General features: G+C 36.1%; 2 protein-coding genes across 2 annotated transcripts; one reads left to right on the forward strand and one right to left on the reverse strand.

Annotated features, from left to right (window-relative positions):
- Positions 1 to 691: 691 nt before the first annotated feature.
- LOC112561739 (phylloquinone omega-hydroxylase CYP4F2-like) lies at positions 692 to 10,411 on the reverse strand. Its single transcript, XM_025234400.1, has 13 exons — positions 10,209 to 10,411; positions 9,428 to 9,607; positions 8,638 to 8,785; positions 7,076 to 7,248; positions 6,098 to 6,222; positions 5,381 to 5,443; positions 4,940 to 5,063; positions 4,338 to 4,482; positions 3,979 to 4,108; positions 2,959 to 3,154; positions 2,759 to 2,841; positions 2,213 to 2,278; positions 692 to 1,931 (listed from the first exon to the last, which is right to left on the reverse strand). The coding sequence occupies exons 2-13, from the start codon at positions 9,587 to 9,589 to the stop codon at positions 1,823 to 1,825; spliced, it is 1,524 nt and encodes a 507-aa protein (XP_025090185.1). The 5' UTR covers positions 9,590 to 9,607; positions 10,209 to 10,411; the 3' UTR covers positions 692 to 1,822.
- Positions 10,412 to 10,445: 34 nt separating this feature from the next.
- On the forward strand, positions 10,446 to 24,662 carry LOC112561741 (SEC14-like protein 2). The gene is made up of 11 exons (XM_025234403.1): positions 10,446 to 10,640; positions 12,116 to 12,185; positions 12,849 to 13,049; positions 13,482 to 13,576; positions 15,617 to 15,692; positions 16,451 to 16,531; positions 17,299 to 17,382; positions 17,607 to 17,713; positions 18,114 to 18,253; positions 20,428 to 20,594; positions 20,878 to 24,662. Exons 1-11 carry the CDS (start codon positions 10,587 to 10,589, stop codon positions 21,039 to 21,041), a joined length of 1,239 nt encoding a protein of 412 aa, XP_025090188.1. The 5' UTR covers positions 10,446 to 10,586; the 3' UTR covers positions 21,042 to 24,662.
- Positions 24,663 to 25,242: the final 580 nt, after the last annotated feature.

Consider the following 25,242-nt stretch of genomic DNA (forward strand, 5'->3'; position numbering starts at 1 on the left):
ACAGCAAACAATTGACAAATTCTTCCGTAAAGAAATCAGACAAGCAACTGCAGAGCAAGATTCTGATTCTCCTCAGCAAAAGATACAGAGAACAGAAACACCCGAAAAGCAGTTACCCTCTGTTTTTATTGAAGAGGACTCCCCTTCAAAACAATAACCATCCCCCTTCCCTCCTCCCTCCACATTCATTCCCTCCTGCCATAAAGTTTGGTACAGGTACAGTAAATGAAACACAATTAACTGTACTGTACAGTACATTTTATTTTATATTTTTTGTTTTGTTTTAATAAATACACTTTTATTTCTTATTTCTTGTTGAGACTCATGTTTTTCTACATATTATATACAAATTAGGCCAGTAAATAGGCATTTTCTGGGGCTTGGAACGAATTAATCCAGTTTCCATTATTTCCTATGAGTTTCATTGCTTCGGTTCTCGAACAATTTGGTTCTCGACCGTCCTCCCGGAACGAATTATGTTCGAGAACCGAGGTATCACTGTAACAAGAACTGAGAGTGTCATGATAAAGACGAGCAAGGAAGGGTGTGACAATTATAAAGGACTTGCATTATGGGAAAGGTTGTTAGGAGAAAGGCTTACGGAAGAGATGCGTTTTCAGTGCACATTTAAACGATAATTGTATATTTGTAAATATATGCATGTGTTTTGAATATATAAATATAAAACTGATTTTCATAAAAGAACCAATCATTGTTTCATTTAAAAGATGCTGTAAGAATGCAAAAAGCGCTGACCACTTTGCATTAACTTCTGGCAAGCATAGAAATGCAAAAAGATAAAATCAATTTTTTTATTGGACACAAAAACTATTGCATATGCTAAAATAGTTGTAAATATATGCATATATTTTCAATATATGAATATAAATCTGTATTAAACAATTTAACAAAATCATTGAACAATTTAATTAACAATTTAACTGATGATTCAAAGTGTGATTTTAAAATATGTATCACTTGTAAATAAACTGTCATGGCACATTAAGACTAGATACAACATTTTAAAATCATCTTCAAAAATGAAACCTCAAACAAAAACAACTTTCTTATGAAAAAAGTGCTGCAGCTGTTGGTCATGTTGTCTTCTACTATAAAAAGACAAAAACCACCGCAACTGAAAACAAACTTACAAGTAAAAACTTTATGCAAAGGACATTGTTGGCTCTTAGCCCTATTCTGTCCCAGTTATCTTCTGTGTGGAAATGACTTGTGCAGGTCATCAGTTCATTTATTTCATGCTAATGTTGTAGCTATACTCTGAATGTGTGGGTTCAGGAGAAATAATGGTCTGTTGCCCTTGCGGATTAATAAAGTACACACGCTTGCATAGGAGATAGTTGGGCATGTCTTTCATTTAAAGAACCAGATTATTGAGGACTGTGGTCCTCTTGAACTACAGAAGGTGCAAAATGTTAAACCAGAGTTGACAGCTGTTTGATTATAAATATACTGAGTTAAAGAAATTTCAAAAACCCTAATCTCAATGAAGGCAAAACATATGTTCCTCCTCTTTTCTATTAAAATAATACAGAACAAAATATTTTTGCTTCCTTTCTCAGCTGTTCTTTTTCCCCTATACCCCTGTTAACAGTTACACTATAAATATTTTAAAGCCTATTTTTAATGGTCTGTAACCTTTTATTTAACTTTCTATTGAGCTCACACAAATTCAGGGTTACTTGCTGCACAAAAATATTTGAAAGGGGTATGATCTGTATGTCAAACAATAATGCTGGTTACATCACAAAGTAAAAATTGTTAGTGTAGACCAGCTTTTTTATTTCCTGGTGGTTTTCACAGTTCATGCAGGCTTTCGAGGAATGACTTTCATTTGTATGCCTGTTTTAGCTTTCATCACGAGAGATTCAAGCTTCTCAACTTTATGGCCAGGATCAAGCACCAAGGTAAATCTGAGACATCAGAAAATAAAGTAACAAATTACTACAGTTGGATAAACAATCCTCTGACAGACTAAAAGTGGTCCAGAAGCTCAGACAGAATGAGTCCAGAAAAAGTTTAGCATAAAACAATTTACATTTATGTTATGTCATCCTCCCCAGCTACAAAAATACACAGATGCCAGTGACAGACAAAATATACCTTGGAAAGAAAAAGTTGGTAGCAGAGGTGATCCCAAATCTAAACAGCTAAAATAAACTTTGGACTGATAGCTTTGTGATAGAAATCTTACCTGTACAACATCTTTGCAAGAACAAGTTTCATCTCATCCATGGCAAAGTTTTGGCCAATACAGTTCCTAAAGTTCCAATAAAATGTATGAAATGTTGAACAATAAACATTTTGCATTCTAATGAAGTAGAATTTTTAAACTTTGCCATGTATTATAATCATATTAATACATAAATACATTGTTTTGGTATGTATACAAATATAGTGTGTTGGCATGTGTATAAACATATACTTACATTAAATCAGCAGATACTTTAAAATCTTTAACTTCTGACCACTGAGAGCTCTCACTTTATATAAATTTGGTTTATGCAAATTTAACATTTTATAAAGAATACTGTAAAAAAAAAATCTGCATTCTAAAAATTGTCTGCTTAAATAAGCAAGATGTGTTTGAATTAGAATAACTCTCTAAATGTGAAATAATGAATGATCCTTAGCTGCTTTTGTTGCAGTGTTTATGGCAATGTGATGTTTCCAAATTATCCATGTCACAGAAGATTGTAATGTTACGGATAAATTAACCAAACAGTGATTTATGACTGACCTTGGCCCAGCTGAAAAAGGAATAAAAGCATAAGGACTGCGGGCATTGATATTCTCTTCAGTGAATCTCTCTGGGCGAAATTCCTGCAAAAAACAAAACAAATTATGAATAATGACTATAAGGTTTGCATCTGCATTTACTTAATCACTGTTTCTGCTAATCCCACGATAAGCATAAGATGAAGACTAACAACACCTTACCAAACTGTCCTCCCAGACTGTGGGGTTGTGATGGATGTTGTAAACGATGATGTTGACAAGCATTCCCTTTGGAGCAAGAAAGCCATCAAGATCTGTGTCTTGAGTGAGCTGTCGCTGAATGAAGGGGACAGGGGAGTGAAGGCGGAGAGCTTCTTTGATGCACATGGAGAGGTATGGGAGATGAGACAAATCTTCCCTGTGATCAAAGTTAGAAATGTAAAATACCTTGCAAAGTGTGTGTTTGTGTCTTTGTATTTTCATCTTCAACATTTTGCACTCAATACAAGTATTAACTGGTTATGTAATCATCTCCTCAAAACCTTTGTTAAGAGCTTCCCATCCATTTTCCATCAAGCTTTGCTCCTTTAATTGCTGTTTATGTTAAGAAAAATAAAATAAAATAAATTATTAATTAATAATCAATATATAGAGAATGTTGGTTTCATCGAATTTATTTTTCTTTCTTTCAATCATCTAATGTGTAGACTTCCAGGAAAAGAATAGCTGATGATCTTCACCTTCTCCTACTTGTGCGCCAGCTGATTATATCAGAAATGGTTTCTTTATTATTGTTTATCAAACTCAGTGAGCTACCCAAGTAAAAGGTGCGAAGTCTAATGTTCTATGACATTTCATATTTCATGATGAGTCTCTATGGTCATTTATGCACTGAATATCTTTATCCCTAATACTAAGGAAAAATGGGGTACATCATATGAAGCCAACCTAGCATATTTAGGGAACATGCATATGAATTTTTCACAAGGTCCATGACATTTAACATGGAAATAACGGATGTTAACCTGCTGCAGGACTGTGGGTGCAGTTTATGTTGTTTTTTATGTAGTGGTAAAGGCTGTCCTTACACTTTTCAGTAAATCTGTCTCAATATTTGTGTTTCTCCTTGTGATTTCATGTTGGGGCATTATTAAGTGATATGAAAGGAGTTTTTTGAGTGTGATATGTAACACAAATCGGGTAGGTCTTTAAATATCCACATAATAATATAGAGAATCTTACCAAAGAATATCATCTGTTTCTCGAAATCTGAGCAGCTCATCAATCTCTTCATGACAAGTGGCCTGTATATCAGGATGTTGAGCCAAAGAATACATTGTCCATGAAATTGCACTAGCCGTTGTATCATGGCCTGCCCACGAGAGTTTTTTTAAACTTTAAGAGGTATCCTGAGGTTCCTACAACTAATATCAATCCTCCTTCAAAATAAAAAAAGGTGTGCTCCTTCCTTTCACATACATGAATATGTTTGCATGCATACAGGTATATGTGCACACACACATACACCCTACCCACACACAAAGATATAAAATATCTTCGAACACAGTTATCTGCGTGTGCCAAGAAAAGTGAACTTTAACCTTCAAAAAGGAATGTGTCCACCTCAGCTCTTATTTCATCGGACTTGAGACCCTCTCCATTCTCATCTCTGGCTGTCAACAGAATGTCCAGAAAATCTAGACATCTTTTCTTCTTGGCGACTTGTTCTCTTACAGATGAATCAGTCTTGGAAGAACAAAGCCATGATAAAGCAGCAGTATTTCATCAAGTATAGCCAAATTACTAGTGGAATGCAAAGGCAAAATCCTTCACATATTGTGCTAAATATGGTTTTGTGAATGATTAATAAGTTGTTGAAAGGTTTTAAATATTGTGAAACGTTGGTAATCATCTACGTAAAAGTATTATCTTTCCATCTGGAAACAATACTTAGTTAATAAAACTATTTTATTATTAAAACTATTTTCAATTGTGTTGACATAAATGTTAATTTGAAGGTATTCAATTCAAAAAATTAACCACATTGATAAAGCTCTTAAAAGGTATTTCCAGAAGCAGATTTTGTGCTTCTTATTTTATCTCTACCATTAAAACTACTTATGACAAGGTCAAACTTCAAAATGTAAATAGATTAAACTAATTAAATTTAGTCATTTAAGTTGCAAGAAAAATGTTAACTGACTAGGGCTTCTCTGCGTTTGCTGATAACTTCTTCAGCCACCTTGTGTACTAGATAACAGTTCTTAAGGAACTTGCGTCCAGCGGGTGTCAAAAAATAGATCCAATCTGAGTGAAACCACGGCTGACTGAAAAATTGCCAAAAGACATACACAAAATAATTGCATAATTTTGTGATGTGTCATGACTTATTACAGGACCTTTGTGGAAATAACTTATTAGTAACAATGAAGAGATTGCCACTCTAAAACATATTTGTGTGTTGTAAATAAACATCTCAATTTTATTTTTGGACCAAGCATGCTACTTTAAAAAAAAAAAATAAAGTTTAACCTGCTTTATATGATGACCACAAACATTTGCTAATGTTATAAATTGTAAGAATGAAAATGCCAACACATGCAAACAGTATAAACAATCTATAATAAAGAAATAAGATGCTCACAAAAATCTTTTCAGAGCCATTTCTGAGAGTGAGTACACAGCCTGAACATAGGGATGCTGATCTCTGAAACAGGTAGAATAAGCATTGAACTGAGAGAAAATATTTAATGTTTAGAAGGAGACATAAATGAGGAATACGAATAATTTCTGACAATGCTGTAAGTAAAACTTTTGGCTCACAGACATGCTCTTCACTTATGATTAATCAAAAACCTAATTTTATTGGCTAAATATTGCTGTAGTGATGACAAAACACACACACACACACACAAAGAGCTCCAGAATAAAAATAAATAAAAAAGCCAAGGGTGTCTACCAAAGACTCAAAGGGAAAGTTTTTTAAAAAAAAAAAGAACTTGCAATGTTTGCACTGAAGACTACTCAGTTTACTACACTATAGCAGTCACTAAAGTACTTCATTTTCATTTGACAAAATGAAAGGAAAAATTAAGTAATGGCACTTGCATATGTTACAGACAGAAATAATTGCATTTAGGACATAGTGCTCTTTCACTTGACTGTTAATGGCTGTCATTGAAATGGCAATTTTTCTTGAGTTTACAGCTGTGCAAATTTTTCATAATGTCTGATCTATATTAAGAAAAGACACGTATCTTACTACCTGAAGCTATTTTATAATTCATCTATATTGCTGGTTTGTGAGTTAGGAGGAAGAGGCCAAGAAACTGAAACCAAGAAAGGTATATTAATGGTTTACCCTCCTCTTTGGCAGTCTGTGTCATAGGAAAATGCACACTTGAGAATGACATCAAGAGTAAATTTACTGATGATTGAGAAGACCTCAAAGTACTCATCCTTCTTGGCATGATCTGCCATTCTTGCCTGCAAACCAGAATTTATTTACATGGCATATCAATATAAAGACAGACAAGATATAGAGAAAGCATAAGTGTAAAGTATGCAGGAATCACAGGGCTAGACCAACTATAAAACATATACTTACAGGTGACATCATCAGCAAATTATAAGCATTAATGTATCACAATAACAGCAGACATAAATGCATAAATAATGTCAACATATCACAAGTATAACATAAATCATAAAAATGTTAGCTGTAAGTCTTAATGTCCGCTGTCAGGCTAAAGATAGGTAGGGGTTGGACAAATTGATTGTCTTCCAGCATCATTTGTCAATCTGGTCTTGGCAGGAATTGGGTTGTCTTTGAGTTAAGGTCTCATTAACAATTGCTTCTGAGTCAATTTTCCGGGTGACCAAGATATAATTTAGATGATTTGAAACTTAAATTCTCAAAGTACAGTTATCATACAATATGACAAAGGGAATATTAATTATTAGCCCAAATCATGTCAACATTTTTGTTTGTCACTTTAAATCATTATTTTTACTACAATAATTGTAAGAAATTCTAAAGTATTCACCACTAGGCTGAGTAACTATTGTGAAATAATCTCTTTTCTTAAGGCGATAAGCAGTGAGTCACTGTAGATACATTATATTCCACACAGAAGCTATCAGTAACCAATATATCAAGGGGACTTTAACAGCTTCTTGCCGAATCTTACACTCTTCCATGGTTTCTAGATCTAAAATTGACAGGATGTAATAAATGTGAGTAGATCATCATGACTATATATATATATACACACACACATGCACACACAAAAAGAAAACATGCACTATCATGCAGCTCCTCTTTCCATTTCCATCTTACCAGCAATACATCAGCTGCTTTGTTCTTGATGCCAAGGTAAGGCTTGAGGATATCGAAGTGGAAAGCTGGTGTTAGTAGGCGACGGTTGCGCGCCCATTTTTTACCTTTACTTAGCAGCAAGCCATCACCAATCCATGGTTCTATTAGATGGTATATGCGCTGACCCTTTGGCTCTAAACCAAAGATTAAGAAATACTTAGGAGCTCAGAATTGTGCATCTTCGAATTATTTTTCTTTACAGGCTTAAACTGAGTCCAAAGAATTATTTCATTTGGGAAACCACATGGTCACCTAAGCTAGGGTGATAAAAGCAGCACATGGCAGTTCAGTTGAGGGTAAGAACCACACAGACACCTCAGCATTTGTAAATTTCCCTGATCTTGCCAATTCTTTTTCATTTTTACCTTCTCAGTTTGTTTCTCAAATGCCTCTTCTTGTGTAAAATATGCCTTACATCATTTAGTGCAATGATGATGCAATTTACAAGGTGGAAAGAACTGTGGCCCATTCACATTTGTGCGTCTCACTACTGTCATTCTCATTATCCTATTTTCCTTCCTATGTCAGGGCACACATGCTCATGACAATAAACTAGATTGGATACACAGTAGTAATGTGTCTTGAAAACCATCCAACTATAATTTTTTGGGGTCAACTTTTTACCTTTCATTTCATTTAAGGCTATGAGTAACTGATGTGTGATTTCAAGGGAAGGAAATGGCATAACAACTGTACTCATTCACTTGCTGCGCTCCTGCTGTCCCTTTCCCGCTCGTTCAAATTTATCAGCTTAATTTGGGCAATGGTAAGAGGGAAAGGGAAACTGATGTTTTGGATGTAGGGGAGATAATGCAATGATGTGCTTGGGTGACACCCTGTGTCCTCACTCTGGAATAAACAGCAGGAGGGCAAGGGTCAGACACTTACTGGTAGTACAGGGGAAGACAACAGTTGCCCCACTTGACTCACCACCCTATTATCTTCCCTTCTCTCTCTCTCTGTACTGTCAGTACCATCTCAAATTACATCAGAATTTGCCCTTCATAGTGAGAAATATATCACAATTTCTTCTCCTAGTAGATTGGGTTCTTCTTGAATTTGAAGCAACTGGCAACAACTTAGAACAGAGAAAATAAGCACCTAAAATAAACACACTTCAGAGCAACACACACCAACCATGTGTAGACTACAAGCTTCCAAGGGGGTGGGGCTGAGGGATTGGCATTTTATGTAGAGCTAGCAACTAAGGCTATATCACGGAAGGCGGCTAGCCCTGTAAACAGAAACCACATGCAGAAAAAGAACAGCATGCCCGAAACAAAAGCTGAAACCAGGACAGCCCACCTTTACTGTGTTGTGACAGGTGCTAACTGTTATACTATGAAGCCGCCCATACAAGCTTTCAGAGAAAAAAAAATTCATGCCAAATCATGACAGTGATGGGACAAGCAATGTGAATTTGTATTAGGATAGACTGAAAAAAACAGACAAACAATGCCTTGTCAGTCGCCACACAGTTTTATTTGTAAGATTGTAGTCATGGGTACAAATAAATAAATTACCCGAGGTTTTGAGGATAAGTTTGACTGTATCTGGATGAGACACCATAATCATGGGTACAAATGGACCCATCCATCCTGCAGAAACTCGAGGGTACTTTCCCACCATTTCACGCTGGTATCTAAGTCCTTTCTCATCTGGCCCTGGATACTAAAATATAATCATAAACAAGGTTGTATTTTAATTACAGTACATTTACAAAAATAAAAATGAATTTAAAAGTGTAAAGAGCTGTTTAGCGTCAAAATAATGACTAACAGTTTTTGGTTCCAGAGAAACTGCTCTTTAGGTTTAAATGAAAATGACAAGAAAATTGTAATTGTTTAGCTGTATTTCATGCTCTTTAAAAACACGTCATGCAGTTTAACTTTGTAATAAAAACAGATGAAAATTGCAAGTTTATTGACTCATGTAAGCGCTTAAGTGTGTATACTATATATATATAAATGCACACATGCATGCATACACCCATGCCTTTATGTGTATTTATATCATCTTATCTTCTTTTATATAAAATATTGCACAGTTCTCTTTGTTTGCATGTCTTCATTTAATATATGAGTATAATTGGCATATGTGTGTGCATGCACCAACTAGTGCACACGTATAAGGATGCATGTATGTGCATGAGTATGGGAATGAATATAAGGGCGAGTGTTCATGAATGCTGGGCTCACTTTATCCGTCCTCAAAAATAAGAAAAATCTTACAATTAAATGTTTCATTTTTTTTTCATTGTCTCAAACAGATGAAAGTACAATTATCATTGAGGGAATAGTGTATGCTGGTTACCTGAAACAAGTGACCCCAGATAAGATGAGGAGGATCCTGGGGGAACTGGCTGACACGGTAGCAGAGCTTTCTGTATTCCTTCATTGCCAGCATCAACTTTATCACACAAAATACAGCTATAGCTACTACTGCCACTGAAAATGCTGTTGCTGTAATGGCCATGTTTGCAGTCAAGAATAGCTGAAAACATTAAACAATACACATTTTAAAAAGTAGATTGTCATTAGGGATGCAGATAGCCGAATTCTAAGGTACATACCCATTTGATGTAGTGAACTATGTATCCCACCTTCAGTGGCCTCCAACTATATAGATCAATAGGTGGCGGGGGAGGGGGACAAAGTAAACCAGACTGAGACACAAATAACAAATGGGCACCGCCCTCACAACACCTGACCCCCGAGAGAAAAGTAAGCTCCCTTACACCTCATCCTTTAACCCAAAATGGTTAGGGGATGACCTTTTATCTTTTATCTTCAAACAGATGAAAACATAACGACCAAAAGTTAGAATAAAAAGATTTTACAGGTAAAGGCAAACATGAAATAGACAATGATATGTTTACTGCTTGTTACACAAGCGAAGCAACCGTGATTTTTAACACAATACACACTGATAGAGAAATCATGTTTGTATTTGAAACTACAGGGTGAGCCATTCACCAAAAGGTGCAATAAGTGTTTTCAATAAATAAAGCAAATGCCTTTTAATTTGATAACTAATATTACTTCGCACTTAGTATCGAAAGAGAATCTTACTCTAGAGAAGTAAGTCACAGTACCTGTCAAAGTGTCGTGTTAATCTGGTGTTGATCACGGCGGAGGCTATTTTCATATATTTGGGGTCAGATAGGCTTCGTCTGGCCTTGGACAAGTAACGTCCAATGACTGTGTTCGGTACGTCTGAACTCTCAAAGGTCAAAAGAACTTAAATTTAAACGAAAGGAGTTTTATTTTTTTCCTAAGGGAAAGGATGGGTAGGAGAAAGAAAGAGAGGAGGAAGAACGTTCAGGGGCAGCTACTAGACAACCTTAGCGTTGAAAGGGCGGCAACTCTGTGCAAGCAGTTGGTGTGGGCGTTGTGGTCAATGTGTTAATAACAACAGAAGTAGAAGAAAGTTGCTTCTGTGCCGGTTTAGGAAAAAGTGATAGATAGCAAGAATGAGTGGAAGACTTGGTGATTTGAGCCCCAAGCAAGAGGCAGCTCTGAAACAGGTTAGTTTTTAGGACAGCAGTAGTAGCCGTTTGCTAGTGTATGGCCGCAGTGCTGCGTTACACTATGTCATGTTTAAAATGTTTCTGTTTCAATCGTAATGTTAGAAACCCACGGGATGAGACTGAAATATCGTCTTGCAAATAAAATGCTAAACAGTTGAATTCTTTGTTCCATATTCCAGCTAGAGTAAAGAATAAGGGTCAAATGATTCACGCTGGACTTCGATCCCTTGAGTGGAGAATAATAGTCATAGCTAGAAGACTAAACAGCAGGCTAAATAATTTAATGACTGTGATTTGATGTGATTGCACTGCTGTAAATACTTTCTAGTGAAAAATATTCTTTTTTAATCACAGGGAGAGCTATGCAAAAGTATTAATGGGTAATCAAAGGTTCGTTTTACGTTGGACATATTGGTCACGTGCAGCTCAAGAATGCATTAAATGTTCTTTTTATGTTTGTGAAAAAATACCTTGCAAACAGTAGGTGAAGCCATAACCTCAAAGGCATTTTGTGTAGACAAAGCACTGATGTTTATGTAAAAGCATTATGAATTGTTCTCCTCTTCATCCCCCACCCCAAAAAACAAAATGCAGCAAGATATAGCAGTCCCCAGTCAAATCAATCATTTGCCAATTTGACGACTGTGTGTAATGCAATGATGACCATGACCGTACAATTTGACCATAAAATAAATAAACTTTGATGTGGTCTTTATTGTCATTGGCTGACCTGTGCATACTATCTTTGTCTTTTTCATTTTGTGTGTGCTTGTCAGAGAGAGAATGAGAGAATGCTAATACTTAGTAATGGATACTGAGTCCTGTTTGTCATCTACTATAACACAACATCAATTATGACCTAATTTAGTATTTTATATATATATGTGTTTTTACTACCATTTTTCTTTACTTTTCCTTGTAGTCATCTACTGTTTCAATTGTTAATAAAAGAAATCAATGAAAAAAGGGGTTCTTCATTACTTCAAGTGTCCTGCATAAAGGCCTGTGATAAAGTTTGAACAGAAAGAAATATTACATTTGATATCAGCCACTCAATGTAAACTTTGCGTTATCAGTGCCTATATCTCTAAAGAGGCAAGTAGCTGGGTTTTTGGAACAGGGCTGTTATTAGTTGGAAAGTAGGTTATCAGACTGGAAAAGTCAAAGAGTCAAGGACTTTAGTTTTATGGTCTACATGGTCGTCACTGTGCAATTTGTAATACATATTTTATCCTCACACAGAAAATAAAAGAAAAGGTTCTTATATAGGAGTGTTTCAGTTCTGCTTTCTTGTCTTTTAAACAAGCATTATGAAAGACATGCTTTTCTTCATATTTAGCAAGCTGAATTTTTAAAAGGAAGGCACAAGAATAATGTATAAATGATAAAAAAGAGATATATTATTTATAAAAGATTGGTTTCTAAATGTTTGTATCTCATTTTTTATCAAGGTCTAATAACTATTCTTTCAGATTCGTGAAATTATGAAAGATTTGTTAACACCTGAACATGATGATCATTTTGTGCTTCGCTGGCTTAGAGGTGAGCCAAATATGAGGCAGTTTGCAGTGTTGATTATTATCACTATGATGTACTAAAATGTTATTTTATCTCTCATGCATACTCACACGCAGACTCAGAATATGCACAACTTCCAAATTCCTCTTAAGCAGAATGGCATTAAATGATATCAAAAAAGATAAGACTATATTCATCCAGAGGGCAATTAGAGACAGCTTTTCATGGACACACATTTACAAAATAACAATACCACAACATATTCACTTCTGCTGCACCAAACTGATTCTCATACATTCATGATTCATGCTTACATAATAGCTACATTCATTTGCACACAGTTAGATGTTGCATCATGGCTGAAACAACTAAGGACAGTATCAATCTGTTGGTGCTGCCTGCAGGTACACTTAATCAGCAGCCAGATGGAAGTTGAAAAATTCTCCTGGCAGGATAGGCGTGTGATCACAAAGAATTTTAAACACTTTTAGAAGTGTCTGCCTGCTATATGGAGTCTGAAGAGCAAGAGCTAAGATTGCACTTCTGTAGCATTTTGTAAATACTTATTACTGCAAATAAATAATACAAGTTTTATTTCAGTTGAGTTGTTCTTATATTAGAAAAATGTCAGTCTGAATCTTTCCAGTTCTTCTGTACTCTGTGCGTTCTCTCTTTTCCTCTGCAAAGCCAGGAACTTTGATCTCAAGAAGACAGAGCAGATGATGCGAAGTGATTTTGCATGGAGAAAGCATATGGGAGCAAACACCATTCTAGATGACTTTGTTGTGCCAGAAGTTTTGCAGAAATACTATCCAGGTGGCATATGTGGTCAGGACAAGCAAGGTGCCCTGGTATGGATGGACCCTGTGGGACGTATTGATAGCAAAGGCTAGTTTTTCAATATAGTTTAAATGTATGGTTACTGTTGTACACTAGGCAGTAAAGTATAATATTTGCAAGTAGTATTAACTTTAGTTTTCTTCAGTTTTTCTTTGTTTTTCTCACTCTAACCTTTGTGTGTGTGTGTGTGTGCACACACTGGTCTGTGATGCATTATTTTGTCTTATCTTGTAACTGAGCACTTTCCCAAGTTATAATTGTCCTTTATTATTAATAAAGTTGATCTTCATTGTTGTTGTGATGGGAAGTAAAATGTGATGATTTCAACAAGTTATTGAATTGCATTCTAAAAAGTCTATGACATTCTTTTTTTCTTTTGAGCTCTTTAAAAAAAAATAAAAGGAAACATTTGTACTTTACCATCCTATATGTTGAGGAAAAACATCCCACCTATATTTTTTCTGTCTTGTGTCATAACAGGCATGTTGAAGTCTGCGAGGAAATTGGAAATTTTGAAAAGCAAAGTTCATCTTCTGGAGTCTCTCTACAGACGTTTTGCAGTTCTTACAAGAGAGGTGAGCCAGCTTTGTTTACTGTTGCAGGCTTTGGAATACATGAAAAGTGAGGCAAAAATATACATCCTTGCTTTGTGTAAGCAGCTGTGCTCAAGAACAAATTCACCCCACCTCACATTAGATCACAAAAGCAAATATTTTTTAAATAAATAAAAACCCTAGCTGCCCTAGAAGCCCACAGGATAACACCTTGGCTTTGTATAACACCCTGTCCTTGTTGGGGGAGACTTGTTGACAAGTTATGCATTTTTGGGCTGTACAGGTTACTCTTTAAATTTGTAACATGCAGTTTGGATGCTTAAGTTCTATATAATTATCATTCGCTCAACGCAGTATTTATTTAATTTGCTCATTTTTTAACAAATTATTTTAATAATAATAGGATTTTTCTAGCACATTTCCCAAGACCATACAATTTGACCGTAAAATAAACTTTGATGTGGTCTTCCTTTATTGTCATTGGCTGACCTGTGCATGAGAGCATCTCTTTCTTTTTCAGTGTGTGTGTGTGTGCTTATAATAATAACTTATTATTGGCTGTTAAGTATCGTTTGTCATCCACTATAATACACCATCAGTTATGACCTCATTTATTATTTCACATATATTTTTACGACCATGGCTCTTAACTTTTCCTTGCTTTCATCTACTGTTTCAATTTTGCTTAATAAAAGATTTCTCTGAAAAAAAGTTGTTTTTTACTTTAAATGTCATTTAAGTACTGCATAAGGGTCTGTGATAAAGTATAAATAGAAAGAGAAATATTTCATTTGATTTCAACCACTCAGTGTATACTTTGTGTTATCAGTGCCTATCTCTCAGGAGGCAAGTAGCTGGGTTTTTCGAACAGACCTGTTACTAGTTGGAAAGTAGGTTATCAGACTGAAAAAGTCAAAGAGTCAAGGACTTTAGTTTTATGATGTACATGATTGTCACTGTGCAGTTTGTAATATATTTTTTATATTCACCCAAAAAAATAAAAGAAAAAGTTCCTATATGAGAGGGTCTCAGTGCTGCTTTTTGTCTTTTAAACAAGCATTGTGAAAGACATGCTTTTCTTCATATTTAGCAAGATGAATTTTTAAAAGAAAGGCATAGGAATAAAGTATAAATGTCAAATGATTTAAATTTGTATATTCAGTTTGTACACTTAGTCTAAAGTTCTGTATGATTATTGAGCACTAAACTAAGTGTTCATTTAATTTGTTAATTTTTTTTAACAAATTATTTCTAATGATAAATAATAATAGGATTTTTTATAGCACATTTCCCACATGGAGTCAATTTCAGTGTGCTTCACAAGAGACAATTAAGGGGCAGTAAGTAGTGATGCCTTATGACAAGGCAGCATACCCAAGCAAACACACATCCACATATGCACACATACACATGCTCATATATGCACAATGAAAATTGCAGGAACATGAAGGAATGCAGAGATAGGATGTAGATAAACAGTGTAGATCAATTACAATAGGTTTTTCCAAAAAAGGTTTTAAAAAAAAAATATGTAGCATCCCCATTTTACAGAGAGACAGAGGCAGGGCATTGCAAGTAGTGGGGCTAGAAACAGAATAAGCAGCAGCCGAAGCTCTCCAGTCTGCCTTAATGTTTCATGTTTTATGATTTCATTTTATGCTTCAAAGGCTAAACTATGTTCAGTTTATTTTCAAATGGCTGGGTTTACTTTGTTGCAAGATATTAACTTCCTAAATCTCAGTGGATATATTTGTTGTGTTTTTCAATCACAATTCTCACCTGTTGTTTTCGAATGAGGTCAACTAATTACAGTCTTAATATCATGTCTTTAATGATGTTGAAATTTAAGCAAGCATGTTCAGAGCTATGCAGTTTTAATTTGATAATCTCTTATAGTCTCTTGTATTTGTGACTGCTGCTAAATGTATATTCCTACTGCTATTTATTGTTGTTGTTGCTTTAGAAATCATGTTGGCATCATATTTCATCTCCATTATTAGTTCTTCTTAACATTAGACTTTGAATCCAAAGGAGGAAAATCTAAGACAATTTCTTTTTCAGCAAGGACGTTTAATAGACCAGATAGTTATTGTATTTGACATGGAACACTTTGGTATGAAGCATCTATGGAAACCAGGTAAATTTAGCTAGTCATCTTTATTTTGCTTTTTTAAAAATTTAGTTTTGTATTTTGCTTTGGTATTTTTTTTGGTCATCTCTACCTTTTTGAAAGCTGTATGTTTCTAAAGACTTAAAAGTAGTTTCTGATTATTGCATATTTTAAGTCTTCATAGATTGATTGATTAAATAATTGACTCATGACCAGTGGATAAATGGAGAGAGAGACTTATTGACCAACCTGACTAAATAATAATAAATGTGTGATTTATACAGTTCGTAATCACGCTCATAAAGGAGTATGCTCTTTGCACTTAACACAAGTAGGAGACATGGACAGAATATGAAGGACAGAAGGAGAAACAACTACGAAGACAAGTAACAAAAGGCAGACATAGAAGATATAAAGAGGAATCAGGGAATCAGGATGGAAAGCGTAATAAATCTGCAGAGGATGACCAGCAGGAGCACTAGTCAATTTGCTATAATCACAATTATTGACAGCTACATCAATTGGTGCAAGAAGTGATGCCCACGATTCACTATCCAACTGACCAATATAATTATTGCTTGATCTTGAATGTGAATCATTGGGTGTGATTGATTGTGAGTGATTATGAACTATTAAATGAATGGAGTAAGTCAGTGGAATGAGTGGCTGAGTGTTCACAATTGCTGTGAATATATGGATATGAAATCCTACTTTTTTTCTTTCGATTTTCAGAAATTTCTTACATTATGCAGTATATTTTGTATCATATGCCACATCTTTCATAGGTGTGGACGTATTCATCGAGATAGTGCAGATGTTTGAAGCACATTATCCAGAAACACTTAAAAACTGTTTTGTCATAAATGGTGAGTATCAAACTTTGTGCACATGGGTGAGAAGGTGAGAGCAAAGAACAATAAACAAAAGAGACTTTTCTAAACCCTTCCAAAATAGCTGACCATCGTGAGTGAATGCCCCTGATGATAGTCTGACGAGTGTGAAAGAGTGCATGCTTGCATGTTTGTATGTACATTGGTGTGACTAGAGGAGGAGGGAAAGATGTCTACCATGTTAATTGGCAATGCTTTACTAAGGCTTTTATAAACATAATGTTATATTTGAACATTTAAGACCCTGTTATGATTTTAGAATATTGTACTTGATTGATTGCTCATTTTCATTTCTCCTTATGAAAAATGACAAACTTTCACGGTTAGTCCTTAAAGCCCCTTCTCAACTAGGCTAATGTTAAATAAACATTGACCCAAGTGGCAAAGTTGTGTGCGACGGTCACAGGAAAACAATGTTGGTACGAACAGCTCAGGACTGTGGAATTTTGGTCAACATTCTAAGTGAAGACTTGTTTGCTAATACATTTGCTTTATAGCACTCTAGAAGTTTGATGTTTTGGCACTCTTCTTGCTTAAGCAGAGCCTCAAGGAACATGATAAGGTCTGATGATGCCATGGTGTGGTGATGTGGCTTCTGGGCTCAGTCAGCAGAAGGGCGAATGACTGCCTGAGCAATGAAGGGACTTCTTTTCTGCTGCTTACATTGAAACAACTTACGCTGATTCTTGTTTGCGTTAAATGTACAAATTGGCTGTATTTTTCTTTTTTCTTTTTTTCTGCAGCTCCTAAGATCTTTCCAGTTGCCTTCAACATCATTAAACCCTTTTTAAGTGAGGATACTGCTAGAAAAATTCATGTTATGGGATGTGAGTACACAGATTGTGGTTTGTATTATATATAAATAATCCTGCTCTGAATTCTGTGGGAGCTTTGTATGTATATGAAAGTTGCAAGATTCAGTTGTTACATCTTTTGTTAACAACTGTATAAAGGTATAATTAAAGCTTTTTTTAATAAAAAGAAAAACTACTTTTAACTATTTCTCGAGAGATCGGATAAATTCAGATCCTTTTTTTATTGTCTTTTCTAGCCCAGTATAAAGAAACACTGTTAAAGCACATAGATGCTGACCAGCTTCCTGAGCACTGGGGAGGTTCCCAGAGGGACCCTGATGGCAATCCTTACTGTGTTTCTAAAGTAAGCCCTTTTTATCAATTAAATTAATTTTTACCAGAAGCAATAGTGCATTTTTCTTTGTTTTGGTTTTTGTGTTTTTTTTTCTGGGGGTTGATCACTTTTAAGTAAGTGCTTTTATAGACTCATTAAAGAATACCTAGCCAAAGGGATCATCTGTATGATTGTATGCTGATGGAAATTATGACTGTTAATTTGCAATGATGTTTACTCTGCTTATCATGTCACAGCTTTCTTAGAGAACAAGCAAGAGCAGTGTTCTGTGGCCAGCAAAACGTTTTTTGGCTTTTGGGAAACAGCAGTAGACTATATTTTACCGAAAAGCATGTTCTTGTTTGCATGCACAATTAAGATGTGACAAGAAAATGTGCCCATAAAGAACTACACCCTTGTCTTGCTTCAGGTGTGTATGGGGGGAGAGATTCCGGAGGTGTACTATAGCCAAGACCTGTCTGATCTCAGTGGTTTCACAGAGGCCTCCATAGGGCGTGGCTCCACACTGAAAGTGCCGATAGAGCTGAATAAAAACAACAGCATTTTAAGGTAACATAATCGCCTCCAACAGAGCTGGAAATGTAGTAAAATTAGCATGCAAACCACAGATTCAATTTACTGTACTGCATCAAGAGAGAAGTTTGATTGTGATCATATATGCTTTCAAGGGCACAAATGATGCTCAGACACGGACATGCATAGACACCTCCCTCCGCATGCATGTCTGTCTATCTATCTATTCCTCTTCATGCATCAGGTTGCACATAAGGCCTCAACCAGAGTCCGCCACCGATGTCGATCGGCTGAAACCCGCTCTAGGTGACCCCATGTCCAGCCCTTTCCCTTCATCTCCCTTTCCACTGTTCTTCTCCAAGTTTCCTTTGGGCGGCCTCGTTTTCTTCGGCCGTCTGGAGTCCATCGTAGGGCGACTCTGGAAAGGTCTGCTGTCTGCTGGCGGAGCACATGTCCAATCCATCGCCAACGCCTTCGTTGAACCTGCGTGGTGATGGACTCGGTTTCAGTTCTTCGGTGGAGTTCTTCGTTGGTGATGGTGTTTGGCCAAAAGATGTTAAGTATGCGCCTGAGGCATCTGTTTTGGAAGACGTCAAGCTTGTTACTGATGGTTTTGGTCATCTTCCAAGATTCTGATCCGTAAAGGAGGGTGCTGATCACATTTGACTTGAAGATTCTCAGCTTGATCTTCTGGCTGATGTTTTTTGACCTTCCATGTGCTCCTGAGTGAGGCGAAGGCCTGGCTGGCTTTCGCCAGTCGAGCTCGAATCTCCACCTCCGCATCCCCGGTGTTTGACATTTTGGACCCAAGATAGGTGAAACTGTAAACTTCCTCAATCTCTTCTCCATTTAGTTTGATGCTGTCTTGGACTCTGGCGTTCACTCTCATACTGTTTCTTTTTTTGCTGACCTTCAAGCCAAGGTTTCCAGCTCTTTCTGAGAAGGCCTTTGTTTTTTCCTGCATGTCTTGGTGGCGGTGGGACAGCAGGGCAATGTCATCAGCAAAGTCTATGTCTTCCAGTGTTGTTGTTGCTGTCATAGTCATGGTCCATCTGATCCCTCTCCTCTCACTGTCGGTGGAAGTCTTCATGATCCAGTCCATGGCCAGGATGAAGAGGAACGGCGACAGAATGCAGCCCTGCTTCACCCCGGTACTGACGTTGAAGGGGTCTGTGAGCTCTGTGTCACACACAACCTGGGATTTGAAATCGCTGTACAGCATTGCAATGACCTGAACAAGTTTTGCAGGGACTCCATAATGCCTCAGGATCTTCCATAAGGATTCGCGGTGGATGCTGTCAAAAGCCTTCTCCAAGTCAATGAAATTGATGTACAGCGGTATGTTCCATTCGTTGCTCTGCTCCAGAATCTGTCGCAGAATGAAGATGTGTTCGGAGCAGGATCGCCCAGGGCGAAATCCTGCTTGCTGTGGTCGGAGGTCTTTCTCAAGAGTTGCCGTCAGTCTTGACAAAACAATCTTGCTGAAGACCTTGCTGGTGAGGGAAAGAAGTGTTATGCCCCTCCAATTATTGCAGTCTCCAAGATCTCCTTTCTTGGGTAACTTGAAGATGAGCCCTGTCTTCCACGCAACAGGGACCTGCCCTGATTCCCAAATTTGCCTGAAGATTTCAGTCAGCTTGGGAGCTGTCACATTTATATCTGCTTTCAACATCTCTGCTGTTATTCCATCTGCCCCTGGTGCTTTGCCGCTCTTCATTGTCTTGACTGCTGCTGTCACTTCTTCCAGGCTTGGTGGGTCTGTGCAGATGTCAAGGTCTATAGCTGCTGGCTGGATGTCTGCAAGCTGAGGGGGATCTGGTCTGTTCAGAACCGACTCAAAATGTTCCCTCCAGCGCTGTAGTTTTCCTGCCTCGCATGCATGTACATGCCTCCATATACTTCCTACACCCCTTCACGCACAGGCTTTAAATGTAGTTTCATTATTAGAGTCTACTATTATAATAATGAAAAAATTGATAGCCTTTTCCATCTATCCAGTTTAGGGATTGGAATTAAAACTGACAAAATATTGTTTTCATGGCATGGTATAGACTTTATTATAGTAATCCTCAATCCGCAGTTTACCATAGATAACAGTTTCTGATACATGCAGAGAATACTTTAGTAATAATTTTAGTGAGTATACATATATATCCATTTTTTTTAAATGTTGACAATAGAACTGTGAAGTAGGAAATATTTGTTCTTAGATGGCAGTTCAAGACTGATGGCTTTGACATTGGCTTTGGTGTTTTTCGCAAAACTGTGGAAGGCCATCAGAAGACTGGAGACATGGAGGTCATTTTACCGTCTGATCGTGTCAATAGTCACTTAGTGCCAGAAGATGGATCTGTCACTTGCAAGCAAAGTGGAACATGTGAGATGTTGTTTTATTGTGGCATGGGGAGGTTGTAAGAGAAGTAAATGTATGCTTTGTGCTTGTTTTCATCACATTAACTGATGCAACAAAATCAGTAAAATAAAGAATTTTGTAAAACAAGGAGCAAAGTACTTCCCTCCCCCACATCCACCATCAAAGTGAGACCCCTTGTTGTTTTGGTCACTTGTTAATCTTGTAGGACAATCTGATACTTGCAACTTCAGGACACTGGAGTAATTTTTCATATGACCTTTGGTTTTGTTTTTTTTTTTCTTGCCAGATGTGTTACGCTTCGACAACTCCTACAGTTGGGCCAGAAGCAAAAAAGTCTTCTACATTATTGAAGTTCTTGAGCCTGACACTGACATGGATCTGTCAAAGGATTTATCGTTTAGTAATTTGAATGATAATGATGCTGATTATGACTCAGAATCTTCTCATTGATCTTAATTGCTTTGCAAAAGTATATGGATGCGAAATGAAATTTGGATGTGAAATAGTAAGGTTATTTTCAATGAGTGATGCATTCAGTGACCAACAAAAGATTTGTAATTTTGTTTTCAAGCTATGGCTGCAGTAATTAATCAAGACTAGACTCAATTTAAGTGATTTGCTAAATTAAAAGTATTTGATGTTTTGTTTAATAATGTACTTAGATAAACTGCATCAGCATTTATTAGGGATTTGATTAAACAACGACAAACAAAATATATGAAACAGAATACGAAACTGTAAACTTGGTGTAATTTTGAACCATTATACAAACCTTTTAAAAGAATATGCATGTCTAGTCTACCAGGTACACATTTTAACTGCCGACTCCTTTTACTTACGTTTAATGCTATCCATCTGAACTACGACAAACTGTTTCATTGGAGATTTTCTTCCTTTGGCATTGAAAGTTAACATTTAGACAGCAAATGGCAGGGGAAGAGATATTGACATAAAAATGGAGAAAGCACAGCATCTATGGCATTTAAAAGTCTGTTATCTTAATGTTGTCTATGATCACCTATTTATATAAGGTAATAGATGTAAAAACGTTATTGTGGTCAAGTATTTGTTTTGCTGGCATCATGGGATTTTTCATTTACAAGAAAAATTGTGATTTGACAAATCACACAAAACAACTTAAAAAAAAAATTAAAATCTATAATTTTTTATCTTTGCAAGGATGATTTTCTTTTTCTAAATTGTTGCTTTATGCTTAATAATGATGATGATGATGATGACGAAGATGCTGAGCAAAACAACTCTGCTCATTTGCTTGTCTTTTTATTTTTTTTAGTTAATTCTGTCAAATGTTACATGTCAATTACTTTTTATTGGCATAATTTCTTCATAATGTTATTGTTGTGCCTTTCACTTTGAAAATATTTCATAAGAGCAAAGTGTCTAGTTTTTTCAAATGCTTTGTAAAAGATGAGCTGTTTAATTATTGTCTGACGAGATATTTACCAAACCCTCACAATTTTTGTCCCTTTGCCATTCAGCCTTGAGTCATCCTGGGGTAGAGATGTGTTTTTTAATGCAGTAATTTTGATGTTGCTGGCTCCATGACAAAAATAGACATGGTACATTCAAAAGTGGAAGAGGAAACATCGAACTCCGTTTTGGCAGAGATGATATGAATTAGAAACCAACCAAGAATGTGTGTGTTTGTTCATCATAAACTTCTTGAAATTACCTCAATGTGCTTTACTTAAAAATGATAGTGAATCCAGACTGTGATCTGTTTAGTATTATGAATTTATCATTTCAAAGGGTTTTTCTGGTGGCGCAACACTTAGTGGCCATCATCAATACAGCGAAGGTTGGCTGTCCTGGGTTCAACTCTCGTCTCGGGCATGCTGTTCTTGCTGTGGATGTGGCATCTGTCTACAGGACTGGCTGTCTTGCCACAATATAGCCTTAGCTGCTGGCTCGGCATAAAACACCAATCTTCCCCAACCACCTTTTTTGATCATTCCAAAGTCAATGAAAACAGTTTGTCAGTGTGGTAACCAAAAGTCATATGTTTGTTTCAAGATACCAACAGTGATTAGTGTTCATTTAAAGTAGAATGGATGAAAATGTGTGTGGAGCTGGTGGTGGTGTATGTGTGTTGGTGGTGGGGGGAGTTTAAGGCGGATGTGTGTGTGTGACAGTAGATAACATAGCCTGCGACAGATTATGCCTATTTTATAGCCAATGACAAATAAGATATAATATATATAAAATGAGAACATTCCATTACGGTACCATCTTGGAATTATCAAAAGATTAAAAAGAAGTTATGACAAATTCTGCTGAAACCCTGTGAAGCATTTTATTGAGAAAAAATTGCCTTTAGAAGGAAACTTAATAGAATAATACTAGTAGTATGTCTGAAAATCTCAAAGTGGTTTAAACAAATGGTTAGTTATCTAACAACATATCAGCAATACATTAAAAATATAATGGTTTTTGGTTGCTTGTGTGTGCTTTTTTTTAATTTTCTGTAGGCATACAATAATGTTACTGAATTGACAGCTGTAAGTTTTCGTAAAAGTTTATCCAGCTGAGCGGAAAGGTTCTTGATAAATTCTTACAATGGTGAGAAAAGAGTGGAGTTATATTTTTTATCTTTTTGATCCAATATTAGAAGCTTGAAAAAGCACTTTTTTATGGTGAAAGATCCATTTTTTCCTATGTGAATATAATGAGAATTGTTTTCAGTTCTCAAAACAGGGTACTTGAAAAAAAATAGTGATGCTCAATCTTTGTTTATGTAATGACTCCCTGAAAGCGGCAAATGACCTAAATTGTGCTGCAGATTTGAAATAGAATGATGGCTGCAAAAGATTTCAATTATAATCAGGTCTTGGCTACATTTATATCTTTGGTAGAAAGGAACAGCCGATGGGTCCAAATTTTAAAAGTGGTGTGGCTGGAAACTTATGTCATGAACAAGGCATTCATGAGCCTATTTACAGTTTCCAGAATAGACCACCACCCTAAGTTCCAACCTCCATCCCATGTGTTTACCCAAGACCTGAAGTTTCAGGATTATTGAAGCATCATGTTCTGTGGGTATTCATGTTTTATGTCGGCCTTTTATATCAATTGCTAACTGATGATTTCATCTCTTTAAATATTTTTCTCATGAATAACAGATGAATGTTGATATTGGAGAGTTATTTGTTAGAAAATGGCCTTTATTATGAATGAAAGTTGAACAGCAGTGCGTTGAAGATGTTCCATGCTTCACTCTTTTTGAGTTCATGAATGAGATACTTTGAAGATTTCATATTTTAAGACATTATTTATGTTCTAGTTTCTAATACATTTTAGTGAAACTATGTATGCCATCAGGATCTGGCAATGAGACTTGCAAAAGCACAAAAGCCGAAAAGACAGAGAAATTATGTATCCTAACAAATAAAATTTCATTCCAAAGCAACTATTATATATATTTTCTAAAAGTTTGACGTCAGGTGGGCATTGGCAATGTACATAGTTCTTTATTTTGTGGTGCATGTCTTTTAAATTTGGAACATGGAACAGGTATTTGATTCCCATATGGGACCATGGTATTGTTAATTTTTAATTTTGTCATTGATCTTTCTTTTTGATCTTCATTGCAATTTTGTCTTTGAATTGTAGTACAATCAGGAAGAACATTGTCAGTGAATTTTATAAAATTTCTTTGATCATTTCATACAATTTTTAGTTTTTGCTAATATTATTGAGTTTTTGCTAATATTTTCATTGCTTTGAGAACTAAATTACCTTTCGTCAAAGAGTAAATTTTGTGACATGAGTGTCTGTCATATTTATGAATTATTTTCTGATGCATTCAGAATTTCTGTGGTAATCTTTATTTTGCTTTGGGTTTCCTCCCATGAAGATTGTGTGAGTATTACAAGTCAAAATGCTTTTTTGTGGCAACAAAAGACGTTTGTACTGGGCTTATCGTGTGTGTATGCTTATTATCTTTAACTTTTATCGTTATACATGTTTTCTTGCTGAGTGCACAAGTGGCCTGTATTTTGTGACCTCATATAAAGGAGTGGAGTAAGTTTTCCACTTTTATCCCATCGACCAGTTGTTTCCCTTTGTTTTGTGTTTTTGTGTTGTCTTTGAGGGGAGGGTGTTCATGAAGATGAAGAATGTTAGAGGTTTTGCTCTGGGAATAAAAAATGTGTGGTGTGATAAGTAAATGTTTTAGCTTAAAGGATAAAAACTGGTCAGCAAGAAAAACAACACCCGAAACCCAACAGTTTTAAAGCCCCTTCATTATATTTGTTATTTTTAATAAGACACTGTTAAAAGTGACACTGACTAAAGTAGTTTGCAGTTTGATAGAAAACAGCACCAATGTCGCATTCACCATGATAAGCCAGATGCATGAAATGGTTTTCAAAAGTTTGCACATTTTGTCAATATTTGAACCAGCAACTCACCATAGTCAACACTCTCCATCCCCACAAGGAAACCAGAGCGGCAAATTGACACTCTTGAAAAGATTTGGTCCATAATTGTTGACTTCACCATGGTTCCAATGTCTTTAAAACCCAGCACCAACAAAGTCAAATCAAGGACCAGTCTAGGTCTGACATAGCCAGCTTCATAACTTTAAGAAATTGAAATTGAAGGTGAAAAACAGGGTGGGTTGGGGAGAACA

This window comes from Pomacea canaliculata, linkage group LG4 (assembly GCF_003073045.1).
Source record: "Pomacea canaliculata isolate SZHN2017 linkage group LG4, ASM307304v1, whole genome shotgun sequence".
Classification (NCBI taxonomy): domain Eukaryota; kingdom Metazoa; phylum Mollusca; class Gastropoda; order Architaenioglossa; family Ampullariidae; genus Pomacea; species Pomacea canaliculata.

Excerpts from the sequence above, each read along its gene's own strand:
- LOC112561739 (XM_025234400.1), bottom strand. The coding sequence starts at position 9,589 with ATGGCCATTACAGCAACAGCATTTTCAGTGGCAGTAGTAGCTATAGCT. Across the intron at positions 8,786-9,427 it reads TCTGGGGTCACTTGTTTCAG|TATCCAGGGCCAGATGAGAA; the intron begins GTAACCAGCATA and ends ATTATATTTTAG. Across the intron at positions 5,064-5,380 it reads ATGGCTCTGAAAAGATTTTT|TCAGCCGTGGTTTCACTCAG; the intron begins GTGAGCATCTTA and ends GCAATTTTTCAG.
- LOC112561741 (XM_025234403.1), top strand. The coding sequence starts at position 10,587 with ATGAGTGGAAGACTTGGTGATTTGAGCCCCAAGCAAGAGGCAGCTCTG. Across the intron at positions 15,693-16,450 it reads GAAGCATCTATGGAAACCAG|GTGTGGACGTATTCATCGAG; the intron begins GTAAATTTAGCT and ends CATCTTTCATAG. Across the intron at positions 17,714-18,113 it reads ATCCTTACTGTGTTTCTAAA|GTGTGTATGGGGGGAGAGAT; the intron begins GTAAGCCCTTTT and ends GTCTTGCTTCAG.